General features: G+C 45.4%; 1 protein-coding gene across 1 annotated transcript in view; it reads right to left on the reverse strand.

Annotated features, from left to right (window-relative positions):
• Positions 1–11,044, reverse strand: part of BPI (bactericidal permeability increasing protein) — a 47,790-nt gene extending 36,746 nt beyond the window's left edge. Inside the window, exons 1-3 of the mRNA XM_030211187.1 lie at positions 10,844–11,044; positions 3,337–3,451; positions 123–251 (exon numbers count right to left, since the gene is read on the reverse strand). Coding sequence (XP_030067047.1) covers positions 123–251; positions 3,337–3,451; positions 10,844–10,952 — 353 coding nt within the window. The 5' untranslated portion in view covers positions 10,953–11,044. The remainder of the gene's footprint in view (positions 1–122; positions 252–3,336; positions 3,452–10,843) is intronic.
• Between the last annotated feature and the right edge of the window lie 7,357 nt (positions 11,045–18,401).

Below are 18,401 nucleotides of genomic sequence, written 5' to 3' on the forward strand. Positions count from 1 at the left end.
AAAACTCCAATGGGTCAAAGTCTCAAAAGAGTAAAATCTCAAGGAACTTTTCTGAGAGTGTGTGAATGCATCATGGCAGCTGTGAACTACGATTTTTGTTTTGTGCGGTGTAGCAATCTTACATGAATGATTTCTTCACATGCCATTGTCCATCCAGCTGAACGAAGCCATCGGAGATGGAGAGCTTCAAACCGACGTTAGGAACTGGCTCAACCTGGGAACTCGGCAACTGGAAATTACGTATGACTAGGCTAGAAGAGGGAGAAAGAAATCTTGTCAACAAGGCCCATTCCACCAATGAGGGACTGTATGTTTTACAAATGGCTCCACTTTTCAGTCGATATGCAAATGAGACCCTGCAATAGGTCTTCATACATGACCCCACATCTTTCCACATTCCCCACAACCCAGACATACTTATCAGTATGGATAAAACCTTAAACTTCCCAAGTAACAGTTACATAAAATCAGTGCACTTTTCTAGTGAAAAAGGTGCCGGTACTCAAATGCTAGGCCACCCTTCAGGGGTGGGAGTAATCACCGAGGGACCCTCCCCACAATAGCCAGGCCCCCTGCAACCAGTCACAGAGCCTATGACAAGGCAGAATTGCTGTGTAGAGCCTGAGCTCTTTCATTAAAACTTGAGGACCATGGGTCAATTTTAATAGCCAATGGAAAAGGTGCCAGTACTCAGTACCCCCAAGTACCCCCTCAAAAAAAGCCCTGCATAAAATACCAAGAACAGTCTGAAACACACTTGTTTAAAAAGCGGAACTCATAACTTATTTTATATATCAAAATGACATCGCAATGATGTGGGCCTCAGCCTGTATGAGGCATCCTGTACATTTGGGATTCTGGATTAGACGAGGGAAATAAATTGGGGGCACTTCTTCCAATTTAGATTTCCGTAGGCTAACTCTATCGGGTTATAATATGTGTTGCATGCAAAGCTTCATGCCAGAATCCGAAGCTGCTTTTAATTCTAATTAAATATGTTCTCTATATCGCAAATAAAGTAAGAACCATATGTTAAATTGATGATTCTCTGTTGGAGTTTTTTTTCCTGACTATTCACATATGTCTCAGTTTCTCTGTGTTTTGCATCCTAACCTGACCCACTCCATAAAGCTTTGGAATGAATTTTTACAATTATTTATTAACATGACACAGATGTGTGTAATTTACTTTTTTTTTACTTAATGATTTTAATGTGTTATTAATATCTCTCTTCTCCATTTTCACACAGAGAGCTGTAGGTTTTGTCGCTTCTATGTCTATTTCTCTCTCTCCCACTTCCCTTTGTTTTTCTTTTCTCATTTTCTTCGATAATTCATTATGGGGTCCTTTTTTACAAAGGCGTGTTGGTGTTTTTAGCGTGCACTAAAAATAAGCATGCAGTGAACGCTAGAGACACCCATAGGAATATATGGGTGTCTCTAGCATTTAGCGTGAGCTAAAATCGCTAGAGTGCCTTTGTAAAAAAAAAAAAAACCATAAATGCGAGTGTAAGTGAGAGTAGGATGCTTTTTACGACACTCGATTTGTCTACTAGCAAGCTTATCACCAAAGGTCTTTCTAAAGACCCGTACAACAGATCATCATATCACGTGCTACCTACTGCACATATCAGCTGTTCTTCCTGGCGTCTGAGACTCAATAAACGACACGTTATTGAGCAAGACTCCTGATGCAGGCCTGACGGCCGTAACACAACAGTTGTGTCGAGTCTTTTCATCAATAAACAAGCTTTTTAAGATTCTTGTCTCCAGGATTTGAATTTCCGTGGTCAAACATCCCACTGTCACTTACACTTGTGTTTTCCCGTGGGGAGTTCGAGTTCTCCGCTTGGCTGCGGATTCTTCTGAACGTGTAGCATAAATGCTTCATTTTTCTTCCATGTTCTTCAATCCTTTGTAAAACTAATTTAATTACAGCATCTGAATGTGCTAGATATTTATTTATTTGTTTAGTTTAGTTTATCGAGGGGCCCTTTTACTAAGCCGCGTATGTGTCTACGCACGTCCAACGTCTGCCAAAATGGAGTTACCGCCCCCAAGTACCGCATGGCTCTTGTGGTAATTTCATTTTTTGGTGCGCGTCCGATACGCGCATCTGAAAAATATATTTTTTTAATTTTCAGGCGTACGTAACGGGCGCGCGCACCAAGTTGCATTTGGCGTGCATGAGTCATTACCACCCGGTTACCGCATAAGTCTTTACCGCTAGGTCAATGACTGGCGGTAAGGTCTCAGACCCAAAATGGATGCGTGGCAATTTTGCCGCACATCCATTTTCGGGAAAAAATGGCCTTTTTTACAGGCGCGCTAAGAAATGGATCGGCATGTGCCCAAAACCCGCGCCTACGCTACCCCAAGCCATTTTTCACTGCGACTTAGTAAAAGGACCCCTGAGCCTCAATATACTGCTCTTCACACAATCAAAACAGTTTACAAATTTGACTAATAAAAACAGTAACAATTTAAAAGAAATGGGAACCCCAGCTTTAAAAACAAAGAGAAAAAAATAAAGTCAGAAACAAAGGTACAAATTAAAAAGGTAGAAAGAATAAGGAGTCGAGGGATCGCCAGTCAGTCAAGCCCGTGCTCCATGTCAAGCATCCACAGAAAAGACCTTAGAAAAAAGATGGGTCTATAAAGCAACCTTATAACGCTGGTAAGACTGCTCTGTACATAACACGAATGCAAGGGAATTCCAAAGGAAAGGGCTCAAAGAAAAAAGAGCAGAATGCCTTGTACTTTGAAGTCATGTACGTCCTAACTCAGGGATAGATAACTGATTTCCAGTCGTAAAGCACGAATCGGTCTATATGGAACAATAAGGGACAAAAGGTATGCTGGAAGTTTTGGTCAAAAGGGCTTTGTGAGTCAACGTCAACATTCTATATTGTATATGGATTTTGCTCACGCTTTTTTTCCAGTAGTAACTCAAGGTGAGATACATTCAGGCAGGGCTTTTTTTGAGTTCCTATGAATGGGACCAAATGAGGATAAAATAGGGACTTAGAAAAAGACAGTTTTACATTGGGAGGGTGGAAGAGCCCTAATTGCATAAAACTTCTCTTCGTTTTTCTAAGATAGGAACAAAGGTTGGAAAATCATTTTTCCCTTATACATTGGTTCATTTAATTACCATGTTCTTGTCTGTCTCAGGAATATCTCAAGAATTGTTCCAGATCTGGTATTTCTGAGTGCCTAATCCCTCCCACAGTACCTAAGATTTTCCCAAGTACCAATGGTTTTTCACAAGACCCCCAGTTTTCTTGTGTTATACACCATGAACTTCATTGATTGAAGACTGCCGATTCATACTTACTCATGGAAACTGTAGTATCCTTTTCCTAAATGCTTGATATGGAAGGTCCCTGAGAAGTCTGGCAATTTGATTGTTGAAAGCTCCTTCTGCAGTACGGTTATCCCTATTTGACGAGCTAAAAGGACACAACAGGTTTTCACTAAAAACTAGATGAGAGACAGATGGATTTTGAATTCTTTTACCATATACATTCAGGTATGAATAAGTTGTGAGCTTTTCAGCATTCATACTAGGTAAAGCAGAACCAATCTCCCCAGTATATATAACATGAACGGCGTCTTATAGGACTGTTTGAGTCACCAATATTCTATGAGGGGCTCTTCGAAGGATCCAAATTTTGTCCTAGATTCTATAAAGAGCGCTCAAATTTGCGTGCCCAAATTTGGGTGTCATCCTATGATTCACAACCAATTAAATTGGAGCAATTAACATTAATAATTGGGCACTAAATAAAATAAATTATTGATATTAATTGGTGCCAACTGGAATTTGCATGCGCATCTTGCTATGCGCTATTCTATAAAACTGTGCACCCAAGTCCCGTAGTGTGCAAACCAAAAGGGGGCATGGCTATGGGAGGGGCATGGGTGGGTCAGGAGCATTCTGCAAATTTGCATGAAGTGTTTTATAGAATACTACAGATGAGCGCCGAAACTGGGCATCAGGAATTACATCTGGTTTCAGCAGGCGTAAGTCCAGCCGCTCAAATTTGGGTTTGGAATCGGCGCTATGTGCTTTTCCATAAAGGATGCTCAACCAGGAGCTAGCCGCTAGCGTGGTGGACTGTGGTCCTGGGGAACTGGGTACAATTCCCACTGCAGGCACAGGCAGCGCCTTGTGACTCTGGGCAAGTCACTTAACCCTTCATTGCCCCAGGTACAAAAAAGTACCTGTATATAATATGTAAGCCGCATTGAGCCTGCTATGAGTGGGAAAGCGTGGGGTACAAATGTAACAACAACATGGAATGTTGCTACTATTGGAGATTCTAGATGGAATGTTGCTACTATTTGAGATTCTACATGGAATGTTAATGTTGCTATTCCACTAGCAACATTCCACGTAGAAGCCTGCCTGCCCTTGCAGATCAGCAACGCGGCCGCGCAGGCTTCTGTTTCTGTGAGTCTGACGTCCTGCACGTACGTGCAGGACATCAGACTCACAGAAACAAAAGCCTGCATGGCCACATTGAGTGGCCTAGTGGTTAGAGTGGTGGACTTTGGTCCTAGGGAACTGGGTTCGATTCCCACTTCAGGCACAGGCAGCTCCTTGTGACTCTGGGCAAGTCACTTAACCCTTCATTGCCCCAGGTACAAAGAAGTACCTGTATATAATATGTAAGCCACATTGAGCCTGCTATGAGTGGGAAAGTGTGGGGTACAAATGTAACAACAACATGGAATGTTGCTACTATTGATATTCTGTTGCTACTATTTGAGATTCTTCTACATGGAATGTTAATGTTGCTATTCCACTAGCAACATTCCACGTAGAAGCCTGCCCTTGCAGATCAGCAACGTGGCTGCGCAGGCTTCTGTTTCTGAGTCTGACGTCAGACTCACTACTACTACTACTTAGCATTTCTATAGCGCTGCCAGGGTTACGCAGCACTGTACAAGTTTAAATGTGGGAAGGACAGTCCCTGCTCAAGAGAGCTTACAATCTAAAGGTAACAAACTATGTAGTCAGTGTAGGTATCATGAATGGGGAAGGTGGTTAGGTGCTAAAAGCAAGGGAGAAGAGATGGGCTTTGAGTAAGGACTTGAAGATGGGCAGGGAGGGCGCATGGCGTATGGGCTCGGGAAGTCTGTTCCAGGCATAAGGTGATGTGAGGCAGAAGGGGCGGAGTCTTGAGTTAGCGGTGGTGGAGAAGGGTACTCACAGAAACAGAAGCCTGCGTGGCCACATTGAGTGGCCTAGTGGTTAGGAGTGGTGGACCATGGTCCTGGGGAACTGGGTTCGATTCCCACTGCAGGCACAGGCAGCTCCTTGTGACTCTGGGCAAGTCACTTAACCCTCCATTGCCCCAGGTACAAAATAAGTACCTAAGTTGCATTGAGCCTGCTATGAGTGGGAAAGCGCGGGGTACAAATGTAATAAAAATAAAACAAAAGTATATTTCCATTCAACAGAGCAAGTATAAATTAGTAAAGGGGGATCAAATAAAAAAGTTGTCAAATTGCATTGCGGTAAAGGGGGCCTCAGCGCACATAAAAAACACACACTAATGCCAGCGCAGACCCCCTTTTGCCGCAGCTTAGTAAAAGGACCTCTTAAACTGGGATTTCCATCGGATAAGAATATCAAACTGAAGCAATTTCATGTAAGCGAGATTTGGAATATGGTACCTTTGCAAATTAGATCTTTGTCTAATTATTTTCAATTTTGTAAGGATTTAAAGACCTTTCTTTTTAGTACATTTTATCATTTTAATTAGTGAATTTAAATTTTGATCTATGTTTTTTTTTTCTTACGGTGAATTAGCTGCTTTGGAATCCGCTTTATATTACCCGCTTTGATTCCTGAGTAAATATAAGCGGGGATATAAGCACTAGAATAGAATTACCCTAATCAGTCCTGATAGTTAAAGCTATGTGTGGCTGTAGCAAACCAGACAAAAAAGGCCACAGGATATAACCTCTAATAAACCTAAAATTGCAGCCTCCCTCAGTTTTGCTGAATAGTTCATGCTCTATAACCCACTCTCACGCTACATTTACAAAGAATAGAACAGTTTAGTAACAGGAGAAATAACCTGACACCAGTCATTAAAGTCCCAGCCCTTTACTAAAAGAATCCTTCAACTCTACATAAATATCCTTGGCTGTCCACTGAAATCTTTGCATTCACAGGACGCTTTGATATATTTAAGCCCACCACTAACCAGCTGAAGGAATGACACAGGTGTGAACAGCTGGGAGCTGCCAAGATTTCTTAAGAGATTAAAAGGGCTGATTGGGACCAATTGGGACTGGAATCAATTACCTTGATAACGCTTGGTACTAATTATCACTAATTGCTCTGATAAAACAGGGCTCCCAATCAAAGAATGCATCGCCTTCAAAATCTGCACCCTGGCTCACAAAATCATCTACGGAGAAGCCCCGAGTTACATGACAACCAATCCCTTCTCGTCTCAATCTACACCTCTTCCCTGGGCTCGCTGATCTCGTCTCATGGTTTTCAGTATCATCTTTATGCTGATGACACCCAGCTATACCACACCTGACATCACCGCGGAGACCCAGGCCAAGGTATCGGCCTGTTTATCCGACATTGCGGCATGGATGTCCAACCGCCACCTGAAGCTGAACATGTCCAAGACCGAGCTCCTCGTCTTTCCTCCTAAACCCACTTCTCCTCTTCCTCCACTCTCTATCTCAGTTGATAACACCCTCATCCTCCCCGTCCCATCTGCCCGCAACCTCGGAGTCATCTTCGACTCCTCCCTCTCCTTCTCTGCGCATATCCAACAGACTGCCAAGACCTGTCGCTTCTTCCTCTTCAACATCAGCAAAATTCACCCTTTCCTCTCTGAGCACACCACCAGAACTCTCGTCCACGCTCTCATTACCTCTCGCCTTGATTACTGCAACTTACTCCTCACCGGCCTCCCACTCAGCCATCTATCCCCCCTTCAATCCGTTCAGAACGCTGCTGCACGTCTTATATTCCGCCAAAACCGATATACTCATATCACCCCTCTCCTCAAATCACTTCATTGGCTTCCAATCAGATATCGCATACAATTCAAGCTTCTCCTCCTACAAATGCACTCAGTCTGCGGCTCCTCACTACCTCTCCACCCTCATCTCCCCCTATGTTCCCGCCCGTAACCTCCGCTCACAGGACAAAGCCCTTCTCCCAGTACCCTTCTCCACCACTGCCAACTCCAGGCTCCGCTCATTCTGCCTTGCCTAAACCTATGCCTGGAACAATCTTCCTTTACCCATACGCCCCTCCCTACCTATCTTCAAATCTCTGCTTAAAACTCACCTCTTCAATGCTGCCTTCGGCGCCTAACCGCTCGAGAAATATAGAATGCCCCAATCTATCCACCCTATCAGATTAACTGTTCACTCGTCCTCTAGATTGTACACTTGTCTTTAGATTGTTCTCTTATCTTTTAGATTGTAAGCTCTTTGAGCAGGGACTGTCCTTCTATGTTTAAATTGTACAGCGCTGCGAAACCCTAGTAGCGCTTTAGAAATGTCAGTTAGTAGTAGTAGTAGTAGCATACCCTACCGACCCAACTTAAATGCCTAATCTCTGCAACACAACCAAACTAAAGCACGTAATGGACATAACACAACTCTTCCGTTCTCCGATTCCCTAATGTGGCTGTGCCACATGAACTTGATCTTACCACAACATCACCCTGTATTTGTTCACACTGGAGCCTGCAAAGGCCTCACCGGTACTATGTAAGCCACATTGAGCCTACAAATAGGTGGGAAAATGTGGGATACAAATGTAATAAATAAATAAAATAAATAAAGAGTGGGTAAGCCTGAGATGAGTTTACCGCACACTATCCCGGAACTACCAACAGCCCAACATGGCTGTCAGCAGTAGTTGCGGTGCGCCAGAAAAATTTCTTTTCATAACGTGGCGCTAACCTGGCATTAATCATGCATTGCTGTGCGCTGTCCAGTTACCATTGGATTACTGTGGGAGCCTTTACCTGCCACTACCGCAGGGCTCTTTTTCCCACAGCTTAGTAAAAGGACCCCTTAGTCGTTAAGTGCCGATAGTCACCACTGAATAAATAGGACAGCATCAAATGCCATCCTATCTTTATGTGGTTCTTCATAGCCAGTTAAGTACTACTACTACTTATCACTTCTATAGCGCTACAAGGCATGCGCAGCGCTGTACACCATACATGAAAAGACAGTCCCTGCTCAAAGAGCTCACAATCTAAAAATGGAATGTTGCTAGAGGAATAGCAACATTCCATGTAGAATCTCCAATAGTAGCAACATTCCACGTAGAATCTCAAGTAATAGCAACATTCCAGAATCTCAAATAGTAACAACATCCCATGTTCCACTGCACTAACCACTAGGCTACTCCTCCACTAGCAACATTCCATCTAGAAGCCTGCCCTTGCAGATCAGCAACGCGGCCGCACAGGCTTCTGTTTCTGTGAGTCTGACGTCCTGCACGTACGTGCAGGACGTCAGACTCACAGAAACAGAAGCCTGCGTGGTCGCATTGCTGATCTGCAAGGGCAGGCTTCTACATTACTACTACTACTACTTATCACTTCTATAGTGCTACAAGGCATACGCAGCACTGTACACCATACATGAAAAGACAGTCCCTGCTCAAAGAACTCACAATCTAAATAGGACAGACAAACAGACAGAACAACTAAGAGGTAAGGGAATTAAAGAGGTGGGGATAAAATGGTACAGGGCAAGTGAGTAGTGGTTAGGAGTCAAAAGCAGCGTTAAAGAGGTGGGCTTTTAGCCTAGTTTTGAAAGCGGCCAAAGACGGGGCTAGACATACAGGCTCGGGAAGTCTATTCCAGGCATGAGGTGCAGCGAGATAAAAGGAAGAGTCTGGAATTAGCAGTAGAGGAGAAGGGGACAGACAAGAGAGATTTATCCACAGAACGGAGTACCCGAGGGGGGGGGGCATAGGGAGAGACAAGAGTGGAGAGGTACTGGGGAGCGGTAGAGTGAATGCACTTATAGGTCAGTAAAAGAAGTTTGAATTGAATGCGGAAACGGATAGGGAGCCAGTGAAGTGACTTGAGGAGAGGGCTAATGTGAGCATAGCGACTCTGGCGGAAAATGAGTCGCGCAGCAGAGTTTTGGACTGATTGAAGAGGAGAGACATGGCTAAGTGGGAGGCCGGTGAGAAGCAGGTACTGAAGTACTGAATCTATCACTGGTACCTGGGTAAGTTCTGGTGCCAGAGCCAGTATTCAGGTATGACCCAGCATTCCAGGGGCCGATGTTTAAAGAAACACTGACCATCGTAGGCAGAATTTTACTCCCATAGGTTACACATGTGCTTTAGCCTGGACTCTAGCAAAAGTAATTTTAAGCTGAGCCATTTTAACCAGGTAAATGGTGGCTAACATTGTACTTTGTATATTTGGCTACTTGTGAAAAGCATTCTAGGATTTATAGTTCCACTTTTTTACTGTAAAAAAAAGTGAGAATGCTTCAGATGGAAGTTCAAAAGCAGAAGTAGATTAAAATCGAAGCGTTGACCATGCTCACTTTTGCAAATGTGACTATTTTTATGATTAAACTCTGGGGGACCTGAGTGGCTTTACAGCCTGTGGACGTAATTTTTATCACAATAATGTTTACTCTTTCCAGATTGGTGGAATGTTGGAAAAAATTGTACGGGAGGGATTGAAAATGTCTGTCTGCAGGCAAAACAACCGTCCAAAATCTACTGGACCACATTCAATGCGGAGTAAAACCAGGGTGAAAAACACGTTGTTTGAAAATAGGCAGATTGGACCAGGGGGTCTCCCTAAAAATGGCCCTTGCATTTCTAAGGGACAGGGTGTTCCAAAACCTTTAGCACTGAATCTTAGCTAAGAGATAATTGCTCCATTCAAAATGCCCCCCCCTCCTTCTCTCCTATTCACAGACACACAGAGGGCAGACTGGATGGACTGTACAGGTCTTTATCTGCCGTCATTTACTGTGTTACTATCGTTACTATGTTCAACACAAGCAAAAATAAAGTACCAGGAGCCTCAAAAGTAGGTACACAGGTCCTTTAATCATACACCTCTTCTCCTCTCTCCAACTAACTGTCAGCATCATCCACTCAATGGATGGGAATCCATCACACCATGCCCTGCCTACTCTGCCTTCACTGTGCGCAGGTTGAAATCTTGCAGGTGGCACATCCCATTCAAGATTTCATGAGAGGATGACCAAGACATTTCACATGTGAGAGTATAATGAGTGCGTGGTACTGGCCGAATATCGAGGAAGGCAGAAGCTCTTGGGTCCCTTTTACTGGTGGCGCTTCAACATTCCTGCCTGCCACAGAAACCCGCGCTGTTTAAGACGTTGGACAGACTTATACGGTCTGTGCCCTGAAAAAGACAAGTACAAATCAAGGTAAGATATACACATATGAGTTTATCGTGGGCAGACTAGATGGACCGTGCAGGTCTTTTTCTGCCGTCATCTACTATGTTACTATGTTACTATGACTATCATTGGGCTGGGAGAATTGGAGGGACATGTGGTTAAAATGATACCCCTCCAGGCCTACTCATGGCTTCGCCCCTGACGAAGATATACACATGCAAAAAGGTTGGTAAGAATTCCACAAGCCATGCTCTGCATGCTTTCCCCACTTGCTATTTGCTAAATAACAGCATTAAATTCACAGATGAAATAGCATCTTGACCGATGGTCTGCTGACAAGTAAAGTTTCATATGAGTCATGAAATGGACTTGCAGAGAGAAAGGAGGGGGAGGGAAGATGGAGAGAGGGAGAGAGAATGAAATTTTACACCTACCATAGTCCAGACCTTTATTGGTGACTCTCACCACAAACCCAGGATTAATGGCCCCTGCATTTTCCACATAAACTGCCACCATAAATGCCACTGCCAGTCTCCATGCCATGCCTGCCCGCGCCGTCTCACAGCAGCTGGTAGCCTCAAAGCCACTTTCAGCTCTTAATTCACTTCCCCTAGACTGGAGGCATGAAAGGTGGCTTTGCAAATTTATAGACATCTAGAAAACGAAACAAAGAGTAGGGTAGAAGAAGGAAGTAACGCTGAAGCGATTTCGCAAATGCTCTAGGGCTGATCATTCCCACTGGTTGACAAACTTACTTCTCAACATAGTAGTTCCACCCACTCTTAGGACTGTCATATCTCTGCACAGGTAACTAATCCCTAGACATGCAGACTGTAGAAAAGACTCAGGGTCAATGATATCCCATCTGCCTAGGGATTCCCAGCATCTCGGTGAAATTTCTGTTTGATTCTGATTTTTTTTTCTGTTGCAAAAGCTGTCAGTTTCTGTCTTCTTCCTTCGCTCTCTTGGTTTTCTACAAATGACCAGGGCTTTAAAACTAAACTTCACCATCCAGACATACAAAACAATTTGGCATCCCTACATAATGTTTCTAGAATAGAGGGTTTCTGTGGCCGAGTGGTGGACTTTGGTTCTGGGGACCTGAGTTCAATTCCCACGTCAGGCGCAGGCAGCTCCTTGTGACTCTGGGCAAGTCACTTAATCCTCCATTGCCCAAGTACAAATAAGTACCTGTAAGCCACATTGAGCCTGCCATGAGTGACAAAGCACAGGGTACAAATGTAACAAAAAATAAAAAAATTTTGGAAGTAATTTCATAAAGTCATTTTCAGGTACCCGTGTAAAATCCTGTTATAAAATGTGGACCACTGTGAAAATATACAGTTTGACACAATGGCATGTACTTGGTTGCCAAATTCAAACATGTGTGGGATAAACATAAAGGAATCCTGTTCAGAAGGAATGAATCCTCAGGAGCTTAGCCGAGATTGGGTGGCAGAGCCGGTGGAGGGAGGCGGGGCTGATGGTTGGGAGGCGGGGATAGTGCTGAGCAGACTTATACGGTCTGTGCTAGAGCCGGTGGTGGGAGGCGGGACTGGTGGTTGGGAGGCAGGGATAGTGCTGGGCAGACTTATACGGTCTGTGCCAGAGCCGGTGGTGGGAGGCGGGGATAGTGTTGGGCAGACTTATACAGTCTGTGCCCTGAAAAAGACAGATACAAATCAAGGTAAGGTATACACAAAAAGTAGCACATATGAGTTATCTTGTTGGGCAGACTGGATGGACCATGCAGGTCTTTTTCTGCCGTCATCTACTATGTTACTCACGTTACTATGTTACTTTGCCAGTAAGCTTATGCAGGGGTGGAACTTGGGCTAAGTATGGGCAGAGTTTTGAAATATGGGAGGATCAAGGGAGGGGCATGGGAAGGGCAAGGGAGGGGCATGGGAGTAGCATGGCAGAAGAATGGGAAAAGCAATGGAGGATCATGGGAGAGGCAAGGGAGGGCATGGATGGGGCTTGGGCAGGGCATAAGAGGGTCATGGGTGGATCTGCAGCTTATACACGTGATACTTATATAACCCAGTAACTTCTGTACTCTCTTGCTGCATTTGATACCTGCAGTTACCTCAGATTTATAGCTGGCGTTTCTGTGGATGCTTTAATTTTAGGCGTTACACTAGTATTCTGGCTGTTACCAAAATTGTAGGTTTTATGTTAACTAGGAGTGGAGGAGTGGCCTAGTGGTTAGGCACAGGCAGCTCCTTATGACTCTGGGCAAGTCACTTAACCCTCCATTGCCCCATGTAAGCCGCATTGAGCCTGCCATGAGTGGGAAAGCGCAGGGTACAAATGTAAGAAAAATAAAATAGATACTATTGGAGATTCTACATGGAATGTTGCTACTATTGGAGATTCTACATGGAATGTTGCTACTCTTTGAGATTCTACATGGAATATTGCTACTATTGGAGATTCTACATGGAATGTTGCTATTCCACTAGCAACATTCCATGTAGAAGGCTGGGCAGACTTCTGTTTCTGTGAGTCTGACGTCCTGCATGTACGTGAAGCCTGCACGACCACATTGGTGATCTGCAAGGGCTGACTTCTACATGGAATGTTGCTAGTGAAATAGCAGCAACATTCCATGTAGAGTCTCCAATAGTAGCAACAGTGGAGGAGTGGCCTAGTGGTTAGGGGGTGGTGGACTTTGGTCCTGAGGAACCGAGTTGGATTCCCACTTCAGGCACAGGCAGCTCCTTGTGACTCTGGGCAAGTCACTTAACCCTCCATTGCCCCATGTAAGCCGCATTGAGCCTGCCATGAGTGGGAAAGCGCAGGGTACAAATGTAACAAAAATAAAATAGATACTATTGGAGATTCTACATGGAATGTTGCTATTCCACTAGCAACATTCCATGTAGAAGGCTGCGCAGGCTTCTGTTTCTGTGAGTCTGACGTCTCCTTAATAGCAATTAATAACTAATATATACTATCAACACATTTGCTTATTTCCGATCTGACGAAGAAGGGCAACCTTCAAAAGCTAATCAAGAAATGTATTAAGTTATGTCCAATAAAAAAGGTATCATCTTATTTTCTTTTCCATGTTTTATTTTGTTTGATTTCCTATTGATAACCTTTAAGAGTGGACTAACACGGCTACCACACCTCTCTAACTAAATACACAAATTCCTTTGTACCAGATCCTTTTGCTATTTCTACTCCTTGTTATCTGTGTTTCTATCCCTGGATAAGGAGAAAAGGTTCTCAAAGGCTGCCATATGAATCCAGACTAAACCTCTCTATCACTTCTCTTACTTTAAATAGATATAAGGGCTTTCTCAGCTGTCTCCCAGCTCAGTGAACAGGGACCATTTCTCGGTCACGTGAGCACAGAGGCATATAAACACGGCAGAGGAGAGCGCAGAGAGGAAGAGGGAGAGAATCTGCATTTCTGGTTTAGTGAGAACAAGAAGGCTCATCCTCACCACTGCAAAACAAGTCTGTTCAGCTGGCAGTGGGAATGTGTCAATACTATATCAGACATTTCAGAATTAGAACATAAGCGTTGCCATACTGGGACAGACCAAAGGTCCACCAAGCCCAGTATCCTGTTTCCAACAGTGGCCAATCCAGGTCACAAGTACCTGGCAAGATTCCCAAAAAGTACAATACATTTTCTGCTGCTTATCCTAGAAATAAACAGTGGATTTTCCCCCAAGTCCATCTTAATAATGGCTTATGGACTTTTTTTAAACACCGCTAAGCTAACTGCTTTTACCACATTCTCTGGCAACGAATTCCAGAGTTTAATTGCACATTGAATGAAGAAATATTTCAAAAATAATGTGCAGTTTTCATGTCTATGGGGCAAATATTTGGTGAGAGAGGCTCTCACAGACCAGGTTTTTAGCAGCAAATAACTGGATAGTACTGCTGAAAATCCAGGAAGGGTAAAGAGTAATGGATCTGATATACTGCCTTTCTGTGGGTACAACCAAAGTGGCTTATACATATTACTAGTGGAACCCAGCCCGTTTCCTCAACAATGAAACGGGCCCTAGGAAGGCTCTCTTGTAAGCAATTTTTTTTGTCTCTCCCCTGCCCTCCCCTCCCATCCGTGTCCCGCGATTCTCTTCTCTCCTGTCCTCCCATCCCATCCCATCCATGTCCATCAATTCTGCTCTGCCCTGCCCTCCCATCTTTGTCCCGTGATTCTCTTCTCTCCTGTCCTCCCATCCCATCCCATCCATCGATTCTGCTCTGCCCTGCCCTCCCCTCCCCTCCCCTTGATGTGCCGCGATTCTCTCTCTTCCTTTGTACCTCATCGTTTCCTGGCTGGCTTCCCTTCCATTGGTAGCAGCATCCTGACGTCAGCTCGCCTCCAGCATTCCCTTCCCTCTCACTGTTCCGCCCTCTGACGTCATTACGTTTTGACACGAGGGCGGGGCAGTGAGGGGGAATGGAACGCTGGAGGCTGGCTGACGTCAGGAGATGTTACGAACCCAGGCAGCCAGACAGCGATGGAACGTTGGAGGTGCAAATTATTGTAAAGGATATGTAGATACCTTTTGTGCCCCTAGTGGGCTCACAATCTAGGTTTGTACCTGGGGCAATGGAGGGTTAAGCGAGGAATTGCAGTGGGAATTTAACCCAGTTCCCCAGGTTCTCTGTCTGAGGGCAGAGTCAGAGAGGACTCAGAAGTTATCTCAGTACCGCTGATCATCAGTGCTGATGCTAAGTTACCAGAGGGAGACTTTTTGGCCGGTTCTGGTTTTAAACTTACATCCCAAAGCAGTATAGGATATGTAATCCATGATTCTACCCACTGAAATCAGTGCTGCAGGTTCCATAATTCATCAGGATGATTCTATCCACAGGTCCCGTGGAGGGGCATTTTCGAACGACCATCTCTAAGGGCGCCCATCTCTAAGGACAGTGCCGCGAAGGGGCAGGGCAGCGCGTATTATCGAAACAAGATGGACATCCATCTGTCGTTTCGCTAATACGGTCGGGGATGCCCAAATCTTGACATCTGGGTCGACCTTAGAGGTGGTCATCCTCGGTTTTCGGCGATAATGGAAACCAAAGATGTCTATCTCAAAAACGGCCAAATCCAAGCCATTTGGTCGTGGGAGGAGCCAGCATTTCTAGTGCACTGGTCCCCCCTCACATGCCAGGACACCAACCGGGCACCCTAGGGGGCACTGCAGTGGACTTCACAAATTGCTCCCAGGTGCATAGCTCCCTTACCTTGGGTGCTGAGCCCCCCAACCTCCCCCAGGTCCACCTGCCTGAAGTACACTGCACCCACTACAACTACTCCAAGTACCTGTATACTGCTGCGATGGACCTGAGTATGGCATTTGAGGCTGGCATAGAGGCTTGCAAAAAAGTATTTTTAAACTTGTTTTTTATGGGGGGGGGGGGGTTAGTGACCACTGGGGGAGTAAAAGGAGGTCATCCCTGATTCCCTCCGGTGGTCATCTGGTCAGTTAGGGCACCTTCTTTTTTTCTATTAGCGGCCGAGGACGACCATCTCCTAATCACGCCCCAGTCCCGCCTTCGCTACCCTGCTGATATGCCCCCGTGAACTTTGGTCGTCCCCGCGACGGAAAGCAGTCGAGGGTGTAAAAAAAAAAATCGGCTTTCGATTATGCCGAGTTGGACGACCTTGCGAGAAGGACGCCCGTCTCCCGATTTTTGTGTCGAAAGATGTGTCCTTCTCTTTCGAAAATAAGCGTGATAATGTACCAGGATGAAGTTGGCAGAAATCCAGAACCGGCCAGTCTCCCTTCTGGAACGAACAACTTGGCAACTCCGTGCTGATTCCGCGTTAACTATCCAGACAAATAGGACCCACAGAAAGAGCTGTCCTGATTCGCTCAGACAGTTTTCTGGCTACCTGTGCTGGAACCAGGATAACGTCCGCCAGCCAGGCAAGACAATTCACTGCTGGTGCCTGGATTGGTCCTGGCACTGACTATCTAGGTCAAATTCTGCCGGCTGCATTCAGCACCTTAAAAACTGCTGACCACGGCCGGCTGAATACAGGGCCCTACATTTTCAGACATAGGTCAGAACGTTTCCTGAAGGGCAGCCGGTCACTTTGATCAGATTGAATTGGAGAGGCAAAAATCTGCAGTTAAATGCAAAAAGCGTGTTCTCGCCTTTCAGTTTAAAAGCAAAACGTTTAGCAGGTGTGACAGATCAAACATCAAGCCCAGGGTATTCTGGGGCTTATAGTCTTAAATTTAATGGTCAGGAGGCTCCAAGCCACAGCCATCAGAATTCAAGGGGGTAAGAAGCAGAACAAGGCAGCTTATCTTTCTTCGGTGACACAAAGCTATCTGTGAAAGCTATTTAAAGGCAACGTAGTGAGCCTGAGACTTTTCTGCAATTTTGCTCCTTAGATAGGTCCATGCATATCCTGTGGGGTGGAGCCAGCTGTGTTAGACTGAAGTAGCCCTCATTTGTATGTTCAGCTGCTTGTATGCACAAGGTCGTATCATCATGACCTCCAGATCTAAAATTAAAAAGGACAAAGGTCAAACAGGTTTTATGGCAAAGCAGCTGCTGGACAAAGAGGACCCAAACAGGACACCTGACATCTTATTTCATTTAAAATATGAAACATCATAAAAGATCCAAATTCTGAGGCAGAATCCCTGGGGATTGTTAGAAAAGGATTGGAACAGAGTTTCTACAATCTTGAAAAAAGAAGCAAGTGAAGTAGGGTGACCCAAAATCTACACCTAGATCTCTGCTGTGGAATACCTAAAAAAGGGGGCTCAATTGTTTAGGGGTCCTTTTACTAAGGTGCGCTGAAAAATGGGCTGCGCTGGTGTAGATCCATGTCTTGGACGCGCACAGGTCCATTTTCAGGGCACCTTCGTAAAAGGCCTTATTTTCTTGCCGAAAACGAACGTGTGGCAAAATAAAAATCAGCGTGCATCCATTTTGGGCCCGAGACCTTACCGTCACCCGTTGACTTAGCGAAAGGTCTCAGGCGTTTACCGGGCGGTAATGGTCAGCGAGCGCACACTGCCGATTACTACCCATTTAGCGCCACACGGTAGAAAATAGAAAAATTATTTTCTGCTTCACGTATTGGACGTGCGTAAAAATAAGAATTACCGTCAGGGGCATTCGATAGCCTTGATATTCAATGCTGGTGCCCAGCAGGGCCGCCGAGAGACTGGGCCGGGCCTGGGACAAGACCGCCCCTGCCGCCCCGCCCCCCAGGTCACCGCCGCCCCCCATCCACCTCCCCCGAGGTCGCCACCGCCGTTCCCTCCCGTCACCCCCCCCCGAGGTCGCCACCACTCCCCCCTCCATCCGCCACCGGGCCGGGCCCCCTGCATTGAAATCACAGCGCCTCTCACCTCCGTGTGAAAGTGCTGCAGGGCAGCAGATCGCCTCCCTTTGGCCCTCCTTCCCTCCTTGTGTCCCGCCCTCGAGGAAGTCATGTCAGATGAGGGCGGGACACAGGGAGGGAAGGAGACCCGAAGGGAGGCGATCTGCTGCCTGCAGCGCTTTCACACGGAGTTGAGAGGCGCTGTGATTTCAATTCAGGGGGCTCGGCCCAGTGGCAGACGGTCGACAACAGAGGGCGGGTGGGACTGCGGCGCCGGGCCCCCCTTGCAGGCCTGGGCAATTTTGTCCCCCCTGCCCCCCCCCCCCCTCGGCGGCTATGGTGCCCAGACATGGCCTGGCACTGAATATTGGGGGATAATTTAGTTGGAGGTGATCAGCGTTTTTGTGCTGGCTGAATATTGGGGGGGGGGGGGGGTTAGTGCCTACAAAACAGGTGCCATTAAGTGCTATCATGATCATTTTTACAGGCAATCAATAGAAATAAAAGAAAATAGAGAAAAGAAAATAAGATGATACCTTTTTTATTGGACTAGCTTTTGAAGGTAACCCTTCTTCATCAGATGATCAGATTTTACTGTAACTTTGTAAAAGGAATTCCTAAATGCTTGTAATACAGTACAACAATATATTTACTGTTACTCTATAGTT

This window comes from Microcaecilia unicolor, chromosome 8 (assembly GCF_901765095.1).
Source record: "Microcaecilia unicolor chromosome 8, aMicUni1.1, whole genome shotgun sequence".
NCBI lineage: Eukaryota > Metazoa > Chordata > Amphibia > Gymnophiona > Siphonopidae > Microcaecilia > Microcaecilia unicolor.